Source organism: Misgurnus anguillicaudatus, chromosome 9, assembly GCF_027580225.2.
Source record: "Misgurnus anguillicaudatus chromosome 9, ASM2758022v2, whole genome shotgun sequence".
In the NCBI taxonomy this organism is placed as follows: Eukaryota; Metazoa; Chordata; class Actinopteri; order Cypriniformes; family Cobitidae; genus Misgurnus; species Misgurnus anguillicaudatus.
In genome coordinates, this window is record NC_073345.2 from 35,885,789 (window position 1) to 35,909,000 (window position 23,212).

General features: G+C 36.3%; 1 protein-coding gene across 17 annotated transcripts in view; it reads left to right on the forward strand.

Moving 5' to 3' along the window:
• tcf4 (transcription factor 4) overlaps positions 1 to 23,212 on the forward strand; it is a 237,237-nt gene that overhangs the window by 155,331 nt on the left and 58,694 nt on the right. For 16 of the 17 annotated variants that reach the window (XM_055179350.2, XM_055179344.2, XM_055179343.2 and 13 more), the window contains 3 exons: positions 2,875 to 2,936; positions 16,784 to 16,913; positions 17,428 to 17,477. In XM_055179350.2, coding sequence (XP_055035325.2) covers positions 2,875 to 2,936; positions 16,784 to 16,913; positions 17,428 to 17,477 — 242 coding nt within the window. Of the gene's footprint in view, positions 1 to 2,874; positions 2,937 to 16,045; positions 16,330 to 16,783; positions 16,914 to 17,427; positions 17,478 to 23,212 lie in introns of those variants that run through there. The other variant, XM_055179356.2, reaches the window with a different exon arrangement.

The following is a 23,212-nucleotide window of genomic DNA, read 5'->3' on the forward strand; positions in this document are numbered from 1 at the left end:
TCGTGTCATGGTCATGTGATTCTGTGCTTTAAATTGTATTTGTATAATGTTTTATATATACTGCAATTGTGGGTCATTTGGCATTAGATGTGAAGTCACTTTTTTAAATCTGAATATTCTCGTATTTAAAGCCTGGATTGTTTATGAAGATGGCCTGTTTCAGTTTTGGCTTTGATGCTGGTTTTCACTACACCAGACTGATCTTTACATTTCTAATTACTCTTATTTGACCCATAATTCTGTTTATCATTAGATTTCATTTATGAAACATGTTTAAGGTTTAGGGCTACATAACGATTAATCGCGACAAATCGTTTGCAGAATAAAAGTTTTTGTTTACATCATTTATGTTTGTGTGTGTTTACTGTGTATTATAATTATTTATATATAAATACACACACATTTATGTATAATTTTAAGAAAGAATATGTTTATATATATATATTATAACTTTTTTATGTATATACACATGTAAATATTTCTTAAATATAATTATTATACACACACACACACACATATATATATATATATATATATGATGTAAACAAAAACTTTTATTCTGCAAGCGATTAGTCGCGATTAATCGTTTTGCAGCCCTATTAAGGTTTTCTCACAAAATTTCTCACAAAAATATTTCCAAAATAAATGAAAAGCAAAAATAAAATTATTAAGTAAAAAGTAGATTTTTAAAGAACAATTTATCAATATTTTAAACAATATTTTTTGTATTTGTGATATTATTAATCATGCATAAATCAGTATATATTTTATAACTTGTTTATAATTTTCTTTTATGATTTTTATTATAAATTATTAATAAAATTAATGTCATGTTATTTATATAAAATGGATTTAAATGTTTTAAAATCTGTATGATAAAGTGCCTTTATAATATTTGAGGTGTTTTTGAAGTTGTGTGTTTAATGTTAAAGATACACTGTGTCATTGGTTTAAAGCATCGTCTGCTGAAACTTACTCTCGCTCTCTTTGTCTCTTTCAACCCTGCCATTCAGTTTCATAAAAAATCTGGCATGGATGAGAAGTGTGTGTGCGTGTGTGCATGCTTGTGTTGTTAAATGGGCTCATTTGTGTATTTATTTGTTAGAGATTGGCATTAAGTGTTGCTCAGGTGATCAGAAGGATTCTTGTATTATCGCAGAAGATTTGCTGGTGTGTTTTAAAGCATGTGTGTGTGGATGGATGTGATAGATTGGACACAATCTTCATTTTGTCAACACGATTTATTAGCGCAATGAGCTACAGACCCTAAACAAGCAAAATAGCAACTTGTTTTTGTTGCTCTCAGCATTTTTAGCTGTGGAAAATGTATGACGTCTGTATTTCGGATAACATGCACTTAACGGCAGCGATGATGCCCAGCTGCACGCCTGCAGAAACGCATGAAAACGCTGGATATAATCCATAATCTGCTGGTGTTGTTGAGTCAGAGCGGGTTTGTCTTTGACTAGCTGATGACTATGAGCCAGTTATTATCCATAACAAAAGCACTTATTGGTGCGACGCATGTTCTCTGGTGTAATGAAGGGGTGTCGTGTGTGTTCCCTCGTTCCCTGTCAAAACCACTGAGAAACTTTGTCGTGAGTCAGGCGTCCTCATGCAAACACTGGGAGGAATGGCTATGAGATGAGTCAGATTTCACAGCAAACTGATATCATTACTGTTCAAATATCAGTGGTAAAAGAAATCATGAAACAGATGATGAAATGTGGAAACGCTGTCAGGTAATTTATCTCGTAAAGACTTCATAAGTCCTGAAGAGTAAAGAAAAAACAAACTAACGGATGAAATAAAAAATGAATAAAGGACAGAAGATAAAAGAACTTAGAAATAAAAGAGCGAAGACATGAAAGCAGAACGCAAGCTGAAGACATCATGTGTATGTGTGCACATTCCCGTCTCATTCCAGTTCTCTTCCGGAATTCATTCCCACATCCAGATTCAGGCTTCTGAGGATTAGCAGGAATTTACTGCAGCTGCAAAAAATGTCATGTTCTCGAGTCTCAATTATATAATGTAATATTAATATAAGAAACTATGTGTGACCATCATCTATGAGTCCAGAGAAAAGACGCACAGAAAGATGTTATTGTGTAGATGAAAGACTGCTTTAGGTTTTATTTTGTCATCTTAGATATGAATGCATGTCTTTACACAGGTGGTAGTTGTTGACCTTGTGTTTGACCTTTGAGGACTTGGTGTGAATTCTGGAAGATGACCTGTGCGGGTTGCATAAAACTTTAAGACTAGTCATTTCACTTTAAAGTGAAAGTGTGATTTTATTTGAGATCAATGTTTCAGAGTATCTGAAATCTATATTGTGTCTGTCTTTATGTTTTGGTCCGGTTCAGTAAAGCTATAGTCCTGATTCATTCATTCATGTTCTTCTGTATTATTATCAGACTGTAGATCAGATCATAAGCTCTTTATTTTGCTATTATCAGACTTCATGCTTGACTCTAAAGGACCCTGAAATGGTTTTTTTCTTTCACTTTGTAACATCAAAAGAAAAGTCTGAGGTAAAACATCTTCAATACTTTTGTTTGATACAAGCCCGAGCAAACAGCTGATGCGTTTGACTTCTCCTAGACAATAATAACCAGCAGAAATCCAGTTTGTCATGTCTGAAGCTCTTGAAAAAGCAGTGAATGAAAGGCGTGAGAGTTTACATTGAGATCTGTGATCTCGTGCTAAAACATGCAGCAGATCACACACACCATCACTGTTGATTTGTCTCAGATCTATGAAGTGATTTTCCCCTCAAGGTTTTTGTTTGTACTAAGAGGTCTGAGAGATGTTTCAGAAGATTTATTATTAATAAGACTCATAATGTTCTGTCATTTATTTCTTTAACAGGTAAAACAGAACGGACGTCGTATTCTTACGGACGGGACTCCAGCATACACGGCTGTCACCAGGTAAGACTTTAGATATATATATACTCTAGGTCTACTTGATTAACTCTTTCCCCACCATTGACAAGTCATCTCATCAATTGAGAGAAAACGCTTACCTGCCAATGGCGAGTTTTTATGGCAATCCATATTTCCTCTATTATCCACTAGGTGTCACTTTTTATCCAACACTGAAGCATCCACTGATTCACAAACTGTAAAACTCTGTGTATGTTTCGATCATGAGTCTGATCTCTAACAAAAGTCCTTTACAATTATCTCAGCTTTTTGCTCAAAGTTTGGCATTTTTGAAGAAACCTTCCCATATTTAAGAGGTGATAAAAAAACAAATGATGATAGGATATATTATATGTTTATTCTGGTACCCATCATTGTACCTTATATGAATTAGTGACTTGGTCTTCCTTTAGATAATAGGAGGAAAGTGTATATGTATGTGTTCATTGCTAAGGCATCTTTAGGAAAGTTTCTTTTGCACAAATAATGATATTACTAGATCTCAGTCCTTCATTTGTGACTGTGAAGTCTCAACGGGACTGTCCTGGTTAAATAAAGGATTCATATTTATATAATAATATAAACTTTTGTGAAAATCACAAAAAGTGCTATGCTGGCTTGCAACTTTTTTTTTAAACGTGGCGGGGAAAGAGTTAATTTCTTAGATATGTTTTATTAAAGGATGAGTTTGTCTCAGATGGTTTTATTTTAGAAAAGAAAAACTTTATATTTGTTCAAATCTCATACTTTAATACAGTGTTTAGATGTGAAACTTGATATGACAAAAGGAGAAACGTAAAGTCACAAATATTTGGAGCATTTTTAATCAGTGTGTGGACCTTTTTTGATTTATATTTTGTTACTTCGGCACCTGAATCCAATCTGGGTACTTTAGATGTGCAGACCTTTCGGCGTTTGTAAACTTGAAATGACACACAGATTTCTGAGGTCTTTGTCTGAGCATTGTGAGCATTTAATGTTTTCATAGTTCCTGAGAAGCACAAGATCGCTTTAACATAATGATTATGATGTCACATTGTATAATAATACAATAGAGATCAATATAAACACAACAATCATTTTTTTAGTTATTTACAGTTCAGATTCAAGTCTTTCTGAATTAATTACATGTTTTTAATTGTAACATTTTAAGTTTGTAGCAGATTGGTAAATAAATGATTGGTATGTTGGCTTTTCAGTCATTACAGTAAACAGATGGCCACTGTTATACACATTTATGTTAAAGCACACATAGATGAATTCTTACAGCTCACTGTGTATAAATATATATCTGGATATTTATAAGTGTATGTGTTATATTTATAGGTTTATATTAAGAGACATAGAGATGTTAAAATGTCATGCACTGTACATTAAGAATAGACTTGCTTCGAATCAGCAGATTGACTGAAAAGTCTTATAGTTTTTTTTAGAACGGTTTTTGTTTGCGTTTGTGTTTTCATGATGTTTGAATGAGATTATCTTCACCAAATTTAACACAGAACGGGCAGATTTTTTTGTGGTGTTTGTGCAAAATGCAGTGCTGTGATGCTACAGGGGTGCATATTTTTTTGCATTACAATGCGGTTACTTGCTGGCCCAAGTCAAAAGATCTCACCCTCATATCTTTATCATCATTCTGATTTAAAACAGTAATATTAATACACAGCTCATAAAGAGTTGTGATTCAGTGGATGCACAAAGCTTCAGCGTATTTTCTGAATGTTGACCAATAAACTATTGCAAAATGGCAGCTTTTCCATAAACTGATGTTACTGTACGTGACTAATTTTGTTGTCTCGTGAGAAGTCATTACAAAAATGATGGTGATGGGTGTGTTTGGCTGTGCAGACTAGGGGTGGGAATCACAGGGTACCTCACGATACGATACATGGCTCACGGTAACAATGTTATCATGGTTCGGCAGTTTGTATTATTGTATCAATAGGATCATTGCTTGCCAGTCCTATGATGATACATCACGATATCTGCCAAACTATGAAAACAAAATGTCCTTGTAAACTGACACATTTAACAATTTCAAAATGTGTATAAACTAATTTTAACACCCCATCCACCATCCTATTCTCTTTCAGACAAGTTGACTTACAAGTTATTTTGTTCCGTTTCCCTCATTCCCATTATTTATGTATTAAGCGCCACCCAGTAGTAGTGAAGCTGGGAAATCTGTTTAGAGCATCTTGTTTTATTCATTTAATTATCGATATTTGATGGCAGCATATTGATTCTCGTATCACACAGAGACAAACAAGGATACATCCCTATATCGATTTATTGTCCCATGTGAATGACATCAAAATACAGCGAGAGCGACTCGAAAGCATACAGAGCAGTCGACACATCTCTTCTGCACTGCAAAAAAAAATATTTTCAAGAAAAAAAATCTTAGTATTTTTGTCTTGTTTTCAGTAAAAAAAAAAAAATTAATTAAGATGTTTTTTCATGATGAGCAAAACGACTCAAGAAAATAAGTCTAGTTTTTAGACCAAAAATATTAAATTCAAGTGATTTTGTGCATAAAACAAGCAAAAAAATCTGCCAATGGTGTAAGCAAAAAGTTCTTGAACATTTTTCTTAAACACTAAATTCAAGAAAAATTCAAAAAAAAATTGCTTACCCCATTGGCAGATTTTGTAGATATTTTCACTGAAAAAAGACAAAAATACTAAGAATTTTTTTCTTTTTTGCAGAGTGTCTTGTTCTCCAACCAAACGTAAAGCGCCATATTTAAAGAATGATCATGTGACCTGTAAATACAAAAAAACATTGCGTTTCTTTGCGATATATTCTTTCCTCAAATCGAAAAACCACCTCACTCGAGCGTCAAAAACTTTTTTGCGATATATGGGAGTTTTTGCGCAAATAACGTGTTTTCATTGAGTGCATTTTCAATTCTCTAATTGAATTGTATTTTAAATTGCGCAATTTAAAGAGTAATGAAAACGCATTTTCTGTGCTCTGTTATGAGTTTAATATTTCATCATCTCGTCTGAAATTTGTCTCTGACCCGACTGAGTTGATATTGACCATGTTGTGTGTTAAATTACAGTGTTTATTGTAGTGTGCACTGTTTTGAGTTTTTTAACACCCAAAAAATACCACACTTCAACTTTGTTACCTCACTGCCAGTCAGAGAAATGACAGTACTGTACAGTAATTATTCCAGCATGCAAATGAAGTCTGAAGTGAAGCGTTTGGTGTTCAAATGTAAATTGTTGCGGTCTGTGAGTTTGTAGAAAGTTTTCTCACCGGTTTGCTTTTTCCGGGTCGCCGGCAGGGTCTCTAAAGCTGTGAGCGCGCTCTCAAATTAATCTCTCCTGACAGTTTACAAGACAAAGCCATCAGTGAAGACAGACTGTCGAGATGTGAGTGACAGAGTCGTGGAACGGATCCGACAGCATTTATGTTGCCTTAAAATCCACCGCCGCTCAGTATTCTGGGATAAAAACGTATCTTCAGATTCCCTCAGATTTAAATCTCAGTATCATGTCTGTTAGTGACAAACATCACTGATAGTATCGCTCTTATTGATGGTTTGATTAGAGATTCAAATGACCCCTGAAGTATTTAACACATTGTATCATACTGTAGAGATAAAGAAATGTCAAAAGGCAATGGTGAATGTGTATAGACGTGCATTAGTAAACCCTGAAAAAGCCACATACACTAACATTACTGTATGTTGTATTGATGTGCAGTAAGTTTTATATGGACTCATGTTTTACTCTTCAGTTATTGCCATCACTACAGATCTGCATGACATTGAGGTGTCTACACAATAGATGCTCACTAGCAAGGGAAGATGCTTCTATTTCTTTGTATCATGACACTAGGGGTGTAACAATACATCTATGGATCGATACATCGATTATATTTCTAATGATACGATGCACTGATGCCACACATAAAATATCAATATGTGGTTCCCTTTATTTTGACACTCTCCACACTCTCATTCCTTGACGTAACGTCTATCTACACATTTCCACCAAAGCACGCATTTTCGTTTATTTTTGTGTGCTAACGTCAGCAAGTGAATGCAATGCAGCAACAAAACGATTGTAGCAGCAAAAGAGGCAGAAGATGAGCGTGTGTTTAGCACTGCAGGTGATATTGTCAATGAAAAACACAGTGTCCTCTCTCCTGAACATGTTAATAGATTGATTTTTTTAAAGATCTGAAGTTGTGTGATAGAGATCAAATGCTTAAGTTTAACAGCTTTAGTTTTTTTATTCTACAATTACCTCAGTGATCATCTCTATTGAACAAAATATTGACTTTCACTGTTGCCATCATGAGCTTGACTTTATGTGACATTTTGCCCCACATTATTCACTTTTGTTTATTTAAAAAAGTGAACTGTCCCATTTACATCACATCTGTCCTAAAACAAGTCACATGACAGCGAAACAAGTTGATGTATTGGCAAATTCAGATGATATAAAATCCTCAAACTGTTTCTTGTTTTATAACATTCTCACTGTTTTTTTATAATTTGATGACATTATGTTGATTTAATCAGTGATGTTTGCTACAGAATCGATGTTAAACTTGTTTTGATGTCACGTGACGTGTTTTAGGACAGATGTAGTGTTGGTTTACTACAGTATGTGAAGAGATTTACAGTGTTTACCTGCCAAATTATAAAAGGGGGTGAGTCAATGTAGATTTACTTAGCAACCACCCACAGTACCCTAGCAACCAACTACTTTAACACAAACCAGCAACAGAGCCTAAGAATCACACAGACCACCCTATCAACCACATAACTAGTATGCAACTAGTCTCTCTCTCCTTCCCTTACACACACACACACACACACACACACACACACACACACACACACACACACACACACACACACACACACACACACACACACACACACACACACACACACACACACACAGGGCCTCAGCTGGTCGTATGTTGTAATAAAGCGTGTAAAAATAATAACGCTATGCAGAAATTATGGAAATAGTTGACATGAGTGATTATTCTGTGATTGTTTATTGTTTGTATGGATATAATTTAGTTATGTTGTGTGGAAATGGGTTTACAGATCACACAAACAAACATATTTCATATAAACACACAAGAGTCAATTTTTTGACAGAAAGTTGCAGATGTTTAGCTCACAGGCCACATGACAATGTCATTTACGCAACAATACACAAACACTACTGTGTGCGCGTGCCTGTGTGTGTAAATATCTTAGTAATGTGTGTGTGTGTGTGTTTACTGTGCTGAATTGAGTTAAACATATCAAACACATAACCAGAATAACAACAACATCTGCAGACAAAAACGAAAAAAAAAATTTTCACAAAGATAAAGAGCTATTATATTATTATAGTTATTATTCATAAATATCAAATATGGAGAGAAAGTTTTTGTTTTTGTTACTTAATGTCATACGCAGTTAGGATGTGACGCATGTGGCTGTAAGTCTCATTCTCTTTTCTGATTGGCTAAAAAACTTTAATTATCATAAAGCAATGTAAATGAAAACTCCTCGAGAAAAATTGTCATAAAGTTTCTAATGTATATAGCATAAGAATCTTTAGATATTATATTATCAAACTTATAAACGTGTTGTGTGTTTGGATTGAGTTGATGTTATTTCTTCACTCATCACTGATGTTAAACTCAAGATGTTTGCCAGAATATTTTTGATTTGAATTGCGTGATTTACACTCGTGCACGTGTGTGTGTGAGTGTGTGTGTGTGAGTGTGTGTGTGTGTGTGTGTGTGTTTGTGATTACTCTACATGTGTCTCTCATATTTAGCTGCTTGTCTGCTTGAGTACTTTTCTGCTTGTTGCACGTCAGCGTGTTAATTGCCCCTTGTTAAAAGCCCTGCTGTATAAAGACTCGTTCAGTGTGTGTGTTTGCGTGTGTGTGTGTGTGTGTGTGTGTGTGTGTGTGTCTTCACCTGCCGAGTCTTTTGCATCCAATTCCTCTTCCTGTGTTAAAGCTACGCTAGCAGACGAGAGCCAGAAATCAGTGTGAGGACTCTTGTGCGACACACACACACACACAGACACACACTTCACTCGTCTATTTTCAGAGCGTTGTAGCTTCACCTCCACTTTAATGGTTTACAAATATTCATTTACACCATACGCGTTTACCTTTTCATTGCATTCTACCTCGCAGATGAAAAGCTTCGGATGTCTGCGTCTGCTCTCTTCCTGTCTGAGGATGATGAGTGTTATTGAGGCGTCGTGCCAGCGAGAGTGAGACAGCTTGAACAGATGCGTGCAGGATGAGGAGATGAGAGGTGTAGATCTCATTCTCTGTCTCAGGTTCTGGCACCGGTCCGTTTCGGAGGTGTTTGTCTCGCTGTGTTTCCTACAGGAAGAGACCGGCGTGTGAAGTGTTCGTCTTTTGACTGGCTGCGTGTAGTTTCTGTTTGACACCGAAGATCGTGTGATGTGATTGATGATGCTGAGATGCGAGTCCAGATTCACTGAGACATTAGAGAGGATTGTGAGAAAGGCCGGACAGATGATGGTGGTTTTCCATCAGACAGACAGATAGATGATACTGTACTGTATACAGTGTTAGGTGTAACTAGTTACTAAGTCATTACTTACTATAATTTAATTAGTTTTTCCTAAAAAAGTAATGTAAGGGATTACTTATGGATAATTTAATGACAGTAACTTCTGATGTAATTGAAGTAAATAGACAGTAGATCAATGATATATAATCAGTGTTGGGTAAGTTACTCAAAAAAAGTAATTAATTACTAGTTACTAATTACATCTTCAATCTTGTAATTAGATTACTTTACAAATTACTCTCTCCAAAAAGTATTATATTACTTATTACTAATTACTTTCTAAATCCTATTTAGTACATGCAAGGATAGGCTAATATATAAAGTACGTCAATTATTCTGGGTCCCACTTTAGGGTCTAATTCTCTCTATTAACTAACTATTAACTACTTTTGCCTCAATATACTCCAACTACTGCTTATTAATACTAAAGAAGTTGTCAATTTTAAGTATTGGTAGAAATGGGAGGGTTAAGGACGTAGAACAAGGTTTTGCAGAATCAGGCATTAATATGTGCTATTAAGAATTAATAAACAGCCAACATCTCATTAATATTAATGCTAATAATTAACCAGTTAATAGTGAGAATTGTAAACTTAAACCATGTTAAATCCACTATTGTATTATAGGATACATAATTGTTTTAGAGTCCATAGACAGTATTTAGTTACATCAGAAGTAACTGTAATTAGATTACAAGGAAAATAAGAGTAATCCCTTACTTTACTTTTTCAAGGGAAAAGTAATTAAATTACAGTAACTAATTACTTAGTAACTAGTTACACTCAACCCTGTATATAATACAATAATGGATTTAACATCAACATGGGCGGTTTCCCGGACAGGGATTAGACTAGTCCCAGACTAAAATAAATGTAAGTGCTGTCCAAACTGAAAACAACTTGTACTGACATATCTAAAAATACATCTGTACCCTTTGTTTGGCCTCAAAATGCACACAAGTAATGTTTTAGTAAGATATGTTTATTAAAACCAGTTATATTTTCTAATTAAAGTAAGGCTTAATCTAATCCCTGTCCAGGAAACCAGCCCTTAAAGTGTTTTTTTTTTTCTTATCCTTCTCACTTTAAATAATTTGGTGAGTTAATAAGAATAATGGTGACACCCTAGTGTAGTTTACAATCCTCACTATTAACTGGTTGGTTACTAGCATTAATATTACAGAGATATTGTCTGTTTATTAATAGTTATAAAGCACATATTAATGCCTGATTCTGCAAAACCTTATTTTACATCCTTAATCCTACCCAATTGAAATATATAGCTTATCATTTTTAAAATATAAGCAGTATAGAATACAACCTTACCCATGTTAGCTAGTGCTAACGTTAACTATTGTGCGCCATTATAAGGCACATATTCAAGTGTTCCTCGTATGGGAACTGTGTACATGGTGTCCAAAAAGTGAGAAACACTATAAGCTTGCTAGATCTGCCAAACGCTTGCATCTCCATCGAGTTTTCATATATATATTTACACATTAATATCATAAATGCAATATTAGTCACGACTAGTCGAATAGCGAAAATGAACGACTACTAGTCGACTAGAAAAATCTTTGGTCGGGGGCAGCCTTACTTGAGAGAGAAGATTCAATCTGTAATGAGATGAGCAACGTTCACAATCACCTGCATGCAGTACGTCAAATCTGTCGACCTATTTCTTCTTATTTGTGACATCTGAACTTGTGAAGTATTCATCTGGAACACATCTAAGATTCTGTGTTTGTGTTGTAGCATCAGCACTTTATGTATACAGGTGTGTGTGTGTGTGTGTGTGTGTGTGTGTGTGTGTGTGTGTGTGTGTGTGTGTGTGTGTGTACAGGTTATACTCGTGCGTGTTGTGTGTGTGCAGGTGTGCTATGTTCTCATAATTAATGGCTCCTTCTTGAAGCCCAAAACAACTGGAGGAGACACATGCACCAGTTTCTTTCTACAGCTCAGACATTTGTGTGTGTGTGTGTGTGTGTGTGTGTGTGTGTGCGTGCGTGCGTGCGTGTGTGCGTGCGCGTGTGGAGTCAGTTACTTTGGACCATGTGCATAGTGCATCACACACACAGACACACACACACACACACACACACACACACACACACACACACACACACACACACACACACACTGCTGTATCATCAGTGCAGTCCTCAGTAGTTCTCTGACCTTTGACCTCTGCTCTATAGGAAGCCTTCATCACTGCCTCATTACTCAACAGCGTGTTTGTGTGCGTGTGTGTGTGTGCGCGTGCATGCGTGCGTGCATGAGCAGAAAAATCAGATACTAAGTATCTAACACACTGCATAATGTGTAACATGTAAGATTTCAAACAATAATATGCTACACGCTTGTCTCATGACCTTAACATGCTGAATGTTTCAAACAACAAATTGAGGTTATTTATCATCTCAGACATTTTTAAATGGAAATTTTGAATTTAATTTTGTATGCCAGTATCTAAACCTTTGACTGCTTGCCTGGTCTAAGATATTTACAGAAAGTCACCCATTAGCTTAGTTGCAGTACATAACCTGAACACCTGCACACACATGGAGACCCGGGCTGTGACCCCCAATACCCTTATTCACCTACATTAGTCCACTATGATAGTTCACTGGAGGGAGTAAATTCAGACACCTGAGCTGCAAGAATTCATTCGGCGCGAGCCTCAGTGGTTGACTAGTGCTAACTGTCAGTGTACATCAGTTCTACCCTCATTATTGTGGTGCATTGTGGGGTTGAATGATTGCACTCAATAATGTCCACTATGATTTTGTACACCACTAAAAATGGATGTTCCCTCAAATAATGCACTATTTTAGGGTATGGGGGCTATAGGGGCACTATTTTTTATTTTGCAAGTTAATATAACCACCAAACTATCGGTATCAGCAGATATCAGTCTGAATAATTGGCTATCGTATAGGCAGATATGAGTCTGAATAATCAGTATCGGCAAATATCAGTCTGTATAATCGGTATTTGTATATATCAGTCTGAATAATTGACATTGGCAGATATCAGTCTGTATAATTAGTATCGGCAGATATCAGTCTGTATAATCGGTATTTGCAGATATCAGTCTGAATAATCGACATTGGCAGATATAAGTCTGAATAATCGGTATCGGCAGATATCAGTCTGAATAATCGGTATCTGCAGATATCAGTCTGAATAATCGGTATCGGCAGATATCAGTCTGAATAATCGTTATTGGCAGATATCAGTCTGAATAATTGTATCGGCAGATATCAGTCTGAATAATTGACATTGGCAGATATCAATCTGAATAATCGGTATCTGCAGATATCAGTCTGAATAATCGGTATCGGCAGATATCAGTCTGAATAATCGTTATTGGCAGATATCAGTCTGAATAATTGTATCGGCAGATATCAGTCTGAATAATTGACATTGGCAGATATCAATCTGAATAATCGGTATCTGCAGATATCAGTCTGAATAATCGGTATCTGCAGATATCAGTCTGAATAATCGGTATCGGCAGATATCAGTCTGAATAATCGGTATTGGCAGATATCAGTCTGAATCATTGACATTGGCAGATATCAGTCTGAATAATCGGTATCGGCAGATATCAGTCTGAATAATCGGTATCGACAGATATCAGTCTGAATAATCGTATCGGCAGATATCAGTCTGAATAATCGGTATTGGCAGATATCAATCTGAATAATTGACATTGGCAGATATCAGTCTGAATAATCGGTATCGGCAGATATCAGTCTGAATAATCGGTATTGGCAGATATCAGTCTGAATAATTGACATTGGCAGATATCAGTCTGAATAATCGGTATTGGCAGATATCAGTCTGAATAATCGACATTGGCAGATATCAGTCTGAATAATCGGTATCGGCAGATATCAGTCTGAATAATCGGTATTGGCAGATATCAGTCTGTATAATCGTATCGGCAGATATCAGTCTGAATAATCGGTATCGGCAGATATCAGTCTGAATAATCGGTATTGGCAGATATCAGTCTGAATAATTGACATTGGCAGATATCAGTCTGAATAATCGGTATTGGCAGATATCAGTCTGAATAATCGGTATTGGCAGATATCAGTCTGAATAATCGGTATCGGCAGATATCAGTCTGAATAATCGGTATTGGCAGATATCAGTCTGAATAATCGGTATCGGCAGATATCAGTCTGAATAATCGGTATCGGCAGATATCAGTCTGAATAATCGGTATCGGCAGATATCAGTCTGTATAATCGGTATCAGCAGATATCAGTCTGAATAATCAGTATTTGCAGATATCAGTTTGAATAATCGACATTGGCAGATATCAGTCTCAATAATCGGTATTGGCAGATATCAGTCTGAATAATCGGTATCGGCAGGTATCAGTCTGTATAATCGGTATTGGCAGATATCAGTCTGAATAATTGGCTATCCGCATCAGCAGATATTAGTCTGAATAATTGGCTATCGGTATAGGCAGATATCAGTCTGAATAATCAGTATCATGGGATAGTAAAGGGTCTATGGTATGCATACCCTTTAAAATCTTGCCAGAAGTAATAGATCATACTGGTACTTCTCTCGTGTACTATTTTTAAAATACTATGAATTTGGACAAACCTACTGCCCTCACCTACTGCTTTTTGCCCAATGTATAGTATGGAAGATGTTTGATGTGTGTTCAGCCAGATGTGTGAAAGACGCTCAGTATTAATATAACTTTCCACATGTTTGTGACCAGAAAACTGTCAAATAGCACAAAATCGAATTCTGTAATGAACAAAAAATGTTAAACAAATCTAAGCTGTCTTATATTTGATCTCCACTCTTGAGTCTGTACACTGTCTTTATTCTCTCAACCATCTTCATCCTGAGATGATGTTAAGGTGTATTGAAGGAGATCTCATGTGTGCTGCTGGAACTAACTCTCAGACTCTTCTGATCCATATGGACTCCTTAAAGCCTCACAATGATGAGATCCTTCAACTGAAGAGCCTTCCATTTTCTCTCTCTCTCTCTCTCTCTCTCTCTCTCTCTCTCTCTCTCTCAGTGGTTTTCCCTTTAGTGCTGCTGTCTGTTCTCATTAGACAAAGGTTTGATCTCTCTCTGTTTTAAAGAGTAAGAGTGTTGTGATGTTCCAGAGTCTTCTGCTCATGACTTTGGCTGGAGTTTTTTGGGACTGTCCGTGTCTTCAGTGGTCCAGAGCGGCCAAATCTCACGGGTGTCAGTGTGCCGAGTGAAACAGACCTCCTATGGGTCCACCAGACCCTCAGACCGTGGGCCATTTAGTATGGAGCGACCCGATGAGATGGAGTGTTCACAGGGTTCCTCGTTCATCTGTTTCAGACCTCCTGCTCTTTTTAGTCTCCCTGTTTCCCCCTGCACTTCTTCTTCTGTGTGCAGATCATCTATCTCGCTGTGTGTTTGTTTCCTGCTTTGTTTTATTTTCAACTATATTTTTTGTTGCTCAGAGGTTTCTCAGAGCTCTAGAAACACGTTTTATTTTATTAAAGTATCAAATATAAAACTTTTAGTTTTAAAAACTTTTTGAGCTGCACTTTATCTATCAATCAAGATGTTATTAAGATCTGATTCTCTTTTTTTGAAGGTATCAACATTTCTCCCTTTGGAGAAAATAAAAACAGACAATGATGGGATATGCATTGACATTAAAAAAATTATATCAGAGCTCACATCATTTGCTGTTGGAAGAATTTAAAGCAAGCCTTTATATTTAGCGATTGATTGAGAAGTCATCCAAAACTTTAAAGGAGACACATACTGTACAATATGAAATAACTGGAATTTTGATATCAGATATAAGAAAAAAATAAAAGTTTTATCTGCTCTCCTATTAATCTTTTTGCCGTCTTGAAGAAGCAGTGGAGATATTAAAAAAAATCTCATCTGCGATTTTCTTTCTCTCTCTCACTTTCATCGCTTTTGTCTCTTATTTTTGTTTGTTGCACTTTTCCAATTACGTTAATGTCTTCTCTATTTCTCGCAATCATCATTTGGTGCCCATGCAAGCATGCGCCTGCTGTTATTAATGTGAGCCCGTAATCCTTCACGGGCATCTTCAGGTGGGCGTCATTTATCTTTGTTAATATTTCCTCTGGATGCCAGCTGGGTTCCCGTGCCAAGCCGGCTCCGAAACTGGGCATGAGACTCCGCGTGATGCCGGGCACGATGAGAGCGCAGGTTTTCTCCCGCTCGTAGTTGCCGGGCAACGGCGCGCTTGGGAGAAACCGTCCGTCTCGGGGAAAATGAGACACTTTTGTTTTAGCGTCCCGTCCCTCCTCCCCCCGTACCCCAAAAAAACCTCCTTAACCGTGAGACGGGCTGACTTATTTAAGACAAGGGCTCTTTTGTTTTAGCATGTGAAAGGCGGCAGACCTCGCTCTCCTCCGCGGGGAGGCCTGCGACCGGGGGCCGCCACGTAATTGGCCTATTTAGGTTGTTTTGCATGTGAATGCGGCTCTAGTCAAGCATCGCTAAGTCTGTTGTGAGACCCGGTCATTTGAATTCATCTCGGCACAAACATTCCCTCTACTTCATCACGTCCTCTAATGAGCCCCGGCCCGGGACGATCACCCCGAGTGTCCTTAAAAAGTTTGGAGGAAGTTTGCGTGTCATCTCGCGCCCGGGGCTTTCCCACTTCAGACTTCCGTACGCGCTCCTGTAAGGAAAAAATCACCAGCGGTCCGTCTCGCAGATATCTGTGTTTGCTTAAGTAGAAATGAGCGAGTTTGATTTGATTGGCAGATCAGTGTTAGTGTAATGACAGGAAGAGTTTGCTCAGGGTAAGTTCAATTTGCACGCTTACTGTACGTAGGGATGTTAGATTTGTCATCCTCTTGTGTTTACTTTAATTATGAAGGTCAGACTTTTATAATGCAAATTTTTTAAAAATAAATAAATGTTTGCTGTCATACAAATTGTATTAAAGTTAAAATATATTTAAAAAAAAATCTTGTGATTTATTTTTGAAACAGTCAAGACAAACACTCGAGTAACCTTCAGAAATTATATTTATTTATAAATTGTCCCTGTTGATATTTTGTCTTCTGAATCTCGACAGGCAATGTTGCAAACGTTAGCGAAAGCTTTAATGTTTATAATTGTTTTTCTCTGTGACGTCGTCTCTGGTTGTGTTTAACTTCAGGAATGTGTCGTCTTTTTTAAATTTGAACGCACCATCACAAAGTGTTAAAGTGATTTAAATTTTTAAAGTTGATGTCTTGTTGTTTTCTGTAGTCGAGTCTCATGGGAGGTGAGGTGGGAATGGTCAGTCCTGAGACGGTGTCGCCCACCAAACTGGGATCCCAGTATTACCAGCATTACGCAGGAAACCCGCGGCGACGAACCCTTCATAGCGACCAAATGGGTGAGTTCCTCTTCATCATCATCATCATCAAACCTCCTCCTGTGATCATCACTCTGTGTATAAATCTGTACTTCCCATTTCTGTTTTTGTCCTAATATTAAAATCACGAGTCTGTATGTTTTCAGTTTGACCCACATGGATTGAGTAAAATCAATGTTTTGAAGGCATTGTAGTGATTATTGATTTTCCCTTGATGTTTCTATATTTGAGTTTCATCTGTTATATTAAAGGACCTTCAAATCTACAATCATTTTCTGTTAGTTTAAAAAAAATAAAACACAATAGATCAACGCAGGCCTTCAGGTGGAGACCCTGAGAAAGTGTCGACCTTCAGGACACAATTCACCTGTCACACACACACAGTCACTTTTATATACGCTTCAACTTTATTTTTAATAGTTTAACATTCACTTTGTATTTTATGACAACAGTTCCTTTATTCTGTGACATCTGAATGTTTTTTTCTGAGATGATCAGTGTGTCACATTTGTTTTTGTCTTTCTCTGTTTTCCAGAAGTCCAGCCAAAAAAAGTTCGGAAAGTTCCTCCCGGTTTACCCTCCTCAGTAAGTTTATTTGATTTGATTTACCTGCTGTGTGTGTTTGAATCGTTTACGGTGACACCTGTGATTTAGAGATGAAGCCCACGCTTCTGTTGTAATGGCATTTTTCACGTCATCTGCAACACTTTGTGTTTTGGAGAGGAATTAAGTGTTGGATATTAAAGCGTGAAGCTGAGTGAAAAGGCACCCAGACTTTATTGTGTCAGTGTGTATTGTGTAGCGCGTGAGGGCCGGTGTGCCCGACCGGACGTTTGATGCCACACTAATGATTGTGAAGCGTACGGCCGTGACTCAGACGCCCCGCGGGACGCCCATGAGAGTGTTGAGCTTTAGTTCTTTACAGAATAAAGATCTTATAATAGATTCCTGATGGGCCGTTTTTAAACACGTGTGTTGTTGGAGGTGATAGTGGAGGATGTTATTTTACAGTCTTCTCATGACAGGTGTTTCTGTAAACCTCTCATGTGACTCATTAACACACACTGATGCTGGTACTGTACGGGCTCAACCGTGTTTTTTATTTGTTGTTTCTGGTATTCTGAATACGATTAAATGCTTTTACTGTGTGTTGTTGTGTACTGGACATGGGCTTGCCATGCATTTCCCACAGTATTTATTTTATGATGTATTTGTCTGTGCTCATTATAATATTTATTACTAATAAATATTAATCAATCATTATTATTATGCTTTGCATTAATGCATATTTCAGACTTTTTATTTAACATTTCCAAGCAATTAGCAGACAGATTTTCACTTATAATCAACAATAAATTTATGCAAACGCAAACATTTATTATAAAGCTTTAAATTTGATAATTGTTTGGCAGTAATTGTGACACCAGAGAACGAAATACAGTATAAAAAAATATTTTAATATATCAATGCTTTGCAATGGTTTTGACTTTTAGCCATCAAATGCATTTATGCATGATATAAATAAAAAAAATCTTTACATTTCATCTTTTAATAAATGTGTGTGTGTTGGGTTAATGTCAGACGGCTTGTGTTTGATTATTAATGTCTGTGGATCTGCATGTCAAATGCTTTTTTCTGATGGATGTTTTGTATCTTTTTGTAACACATTGCAGTGAAAGTAAATGTGGTAAAGAATTAAAGTGTTTCGCTGTCCATCATAACATCTCGTCGAGTTCTGAAGAGCATCTGTCACCAGAAAAACAAAACTCATTTTGAATTTCATATATTTATATCACATCTATTTCTGATTCAACACAATCATATTTGAAAGATCTCAGGTGTTATTTGTGCAATTATTTACTTATTTGTTATTTTTCACAGTGCAGTTACATTCTGAACATCAGACTTTAATCTTATTCAAAAATGATTTGTGACTTTTTTAATCACAAATTTCTTTTTTCTTATATTCACATATCTCACGCAACAGATACAGCAGATATCTGATGTTTATTTACATGATGTTTATCGTGTACATTTTACACTGCTCATATTGAAGTGTTTATGTGCTGGTGTTTTACACTCGTGTGTTTAAAGTATACATGGTGTTAATTAAATGAAGTTTGGTTGTGCCGAATGTTCAGTTGGGACTTCATGTCTCTCCTCCGGGCTGCAGGTCTTTATTTTCAGAGCTTTTCCTCCCCCTACAGGCGGTGTGAGGTACTGCAGTCACAGCCTCAGGTTTAACTTCTTCATTTTCACCGCCTGTCATGTTGTTGATATGTGAAATGTAAATCCGACTCATTTTTCGTTCAATAGAGGATCTCTGTAAAGTGTAAATACAGTTGGCATTGCTGGGATCTGTGTTGTGTCTGTTCAGGACGAAGTGAGGAAATATCCAGCATTGTGAAGGATTATTGGATTGCTTTGGGTGATGTTGTTGTTTTATAAAGATGAATGGTCTGTCTGCATGTTTTAATAAGGCCGAACAGCGCACGTTTATGGCAGTAAAGATACTTCAGTGTTTTTTAACAGCGCTCTTGTGTATTACAGCCGTGCGAGCATATGTCCACATTGACATCTACAAACAATAGAGGATACACACATATACACATACGAACAATAAACTTTATTGTCAGCTGTCTCAGACTACAATCACACCCTAAGACAAACAGTTTGTGTAGACAAAAAATTCTGATTTTTGGCACAAATCTGTTTTTTTTTTGTAAATGTGGCCCATGTAAGACACTAATGTTGATGTAAAACACTTTGTTTTGACTTTTATTACATCATACTTTACAATAACATACATTTCAGTGTCACTATTTTTAGCACTTAAAGTACATCTTTAATATATTTTTTATTATATTTTAATGTCAAATTTACAACGCAAATATACAGATCCTAATTATTTTTCATATCCAAATTATTTTTATTTAATATTTTTAAATAAAATATTTTCAGGTTATACAGTACTTCACCCTAAAATCAAAATAAAAAATACAAAATCACACTTAGCTAAACAATACACTCTTAAGAATATTAAATCTATTTGGGGTTATTTTCTTTTAATTTTTGTAATTTATTATTTTATGTGGTGATACTCATTGCTGCAATACAATAATTTTTTTAATCAGAACAAATACAACAAATTTATGTATTTACTATATTATTTATTATACTATATTATTATATATTAAATAATTATGATGTTTTATAATATAACATATTTATTTACAATCATGTAATTCTACAGAAAATCCTAACAGTCCTAAAATAGCCTTTAATGCACAAAAAAAACTATTTGATTATTTAGATATTTATCATGAGATTCGACCTGACAGATTTCATGAGGTTCACACGCTGAACGCCATCAAACACAAACCAAACATCACTGGAGTCTGTTTCTCATGCACGAGGCCGTGAGGAATGATGGGGTGTTCAGGTGGGTCTCCATGGTAACGGGTTGAGTGACAGGTAGCGGACGGGGCAGCACGCAGACGGAGGTAAAACTTTGGCTGCCACCCAAAACTCAGTGATAGAAAGAAACAGCAGCTGTCGGCTGTGTGCGTGCGCGTGTGTGTGTGTGTGTGTGTGTGCGCTGTATTTCTGTTTCAGATTGGTGAAAATGTTGGTGCACAATGTCGTGTCATTTCATATTTTCCTGAAGCTATAATCCCGCGACACAGATGAAGTGACTTTTTCATGATCATAAAGAATTTAAAGAGGAAAATTAACAATTTCAGTAGGTTTAATGAGCATCTCATACTGAGATTTTTTGCAGCGACAGTTCATCATTTTATCGTCGGGTCGTTTTGTTTCAAACCCGTGTGACATTATTCTGTGCATGAGCACAAAACTGTTTGCTTTCTGTGTAAAATGGCACAGATGCTAGAGAGCAGCCAACATGAGGAAAAAACACAGGATAAAAGTATAATGAATGCAGACGTGAAGCCTTGTGAAGTTTTTGTAATATTTCATTGGTGTTTTTCTGAGCTCGACAGTCACCTTCCTCTTTTATTGTATGGAAAGCACAGCGTAAACCTTCAGATTTTCTCTTTCACGGGTAAAATAAAGCCATAAGGGATCATTAATAATGACAGACATTCAGTCTGTGTGAGATTATTGTGTGTTTCAGAGCTCACTGAAATAATGCTTTACTTTGATAGTGTAAATGTTTGCAATGGATGTAAATATTTCCCTGACGTGTGATATATTTTAAGTCCGATTCACCTGTCACGGAGCAAAAGAAAAGGATTGTAGCCGTAAATGACCTCATGATATTTTTTCTTCTTTTTTGAATGGATGGATTGACAGAAGCAGCTGTGTGTGTTTGGCTGCGTCCCAGTGCTGCTGGTGGGGCGTTTCACAAAAATCTCTCAGTAATAAACCTACACATTTCATTCAGTACTGCCAAAACCCCATCCAGAGTCAAGACCTGAAAATAACCGGGCCATGGCTCGGTATTCCCGTACTGTTCTTAATCCCTCGGTTTCATGAGGAAAAACAAAGACCATGTGTTTTTGTAAATATTTTTAATTTGTGAAGCGCAGTCATTTTAACATTAGTCGTGATTTAAAGAAACACTCATAGCTCAGAGATGTCACATTTTAATGTCCTCATTGTTTCTCATGGACAGCGTTAAGATTTTATGGAGTTTCAGAAGAGATCAGTGTCTCCTCCTCTGCGATCCACATTCATTTCAGTTGTATCATTTGTGAATACTTTTTATTTTAGGAGAACATCTGAGATAAAGTTGACATTTAAATAAACCAATCGTCAAGGTGAATGAAATGATGTTAAACTAGTTGACCATCAAACGCTTTCCACATCCTCATGTTCTGTCTTTGCTTCGCTGTGTCCTCATCCATCCGTCCATCCATTCGTCCGTCCGTCCTCTCTTCCAGCACAGCATCTGTTTCTCTCTTCAGCAGCACTAGAAACATTTGTTGGACTCTGTTTGTCTGTGTTGTTTACTTTAGTTTGGCTCAGATGAGATCATTGTGCTATAAAACATCCTGTATGGAACTTCCTCATTAGTCCAAAAACAACTTTTATTGAAACCAAGCAGCCAAAACGCTTCAGGTCAGATTTTGTCTCTATATGATGTCATAGTGTGATGAAAGACCGCCTCTACAGGAGGTTAACACCTACTTCTACATCACTGCCTCATTAGCCCCGCCCACTGAGAGATGCAAACATTGGATCACTGCAATCTAAAAAATAATGATGGGTTATTCAAAAAAATGATAAATGATGAGGATCACAAGAGTGTCTTTACATTATTGTAACGTGTGTGTGCTTGTGTGTGTGCGTGTTCAGATGAGCTCCAGAAGAGAATAAAACATTGGACTGTATGTTTTCCATTGAGCAATCCACAGAGGAAATGAAGTCAGTTTCCCGTGTGTGTGTGTGTGTGTGTGTGTGTGTGTGTGTGTGTGTGTGTGTGTGTGTGTGTGTGTGTGTGTGTGTGTGTGTGTGTGTCCTGTACTGCTTCAGAATCAAAACTCTCTCCATTAATTTCTGCCAAGCCACTGTCTGTTTCAGCAGGTTTATTTATATATGGAACAGCATTAGTGTTATTATTGCTCATAGAAATGTCATAATTGATTTTCAAGGTGATGATCTGGTTGATTATTGGCTCAAAGCTCAGTTTTAAAAGCATCAGTCAAATTTAGACTAATTTATCAGCGTTAAAATCCATTTTATTACCCAGTGGGTTTAGTGTTGAGAAGAAACAGATGAGTGTGTGTGTGTGTGTTAATATCCATATTCAACACAGATTATATCTTTTACATTTTACTATTTCTTAGTTCATTTTATTAACTGCATTTATTTATTTTTATTTTATGTGCTATTTAATTTTAAAGGTCCAGTTTTTCTTGTGTTTTCAAAGCTTTGATTGTGTTTACGGTGTGCAATATAACATGTGTTTATGTTTCGTGTGTAAAAACACAGTATTTTTTTACACAATTTACTTATCTCTATAGCGCTGTTTTTGTCTTTGTCTTTACAGAGTAAAACTAAAATAACAGCATCAAGCAAAGCATTCTGGGAAACAAAATCTGAAGCAAAAACAGAAAAAGGTTGATGATGATTTCTGGTTCCCAGAATGCTTTGCATGAGGCTACAATGCTTTGCATTGTATAGTTTTATTCTGTAAAGATAAAGACTTGTTAATTTTTAAAATGTATTTAACTTTGAACAAACTGTTGCCAGTAAATAACATAAATTTAAATTTACGGTAAGTTACCGGCAACCAGCTGCAACTAACTGTAATTTCTACAGATTTTTTTTACAGTGTATGAAGTCCCTCCTTCAGA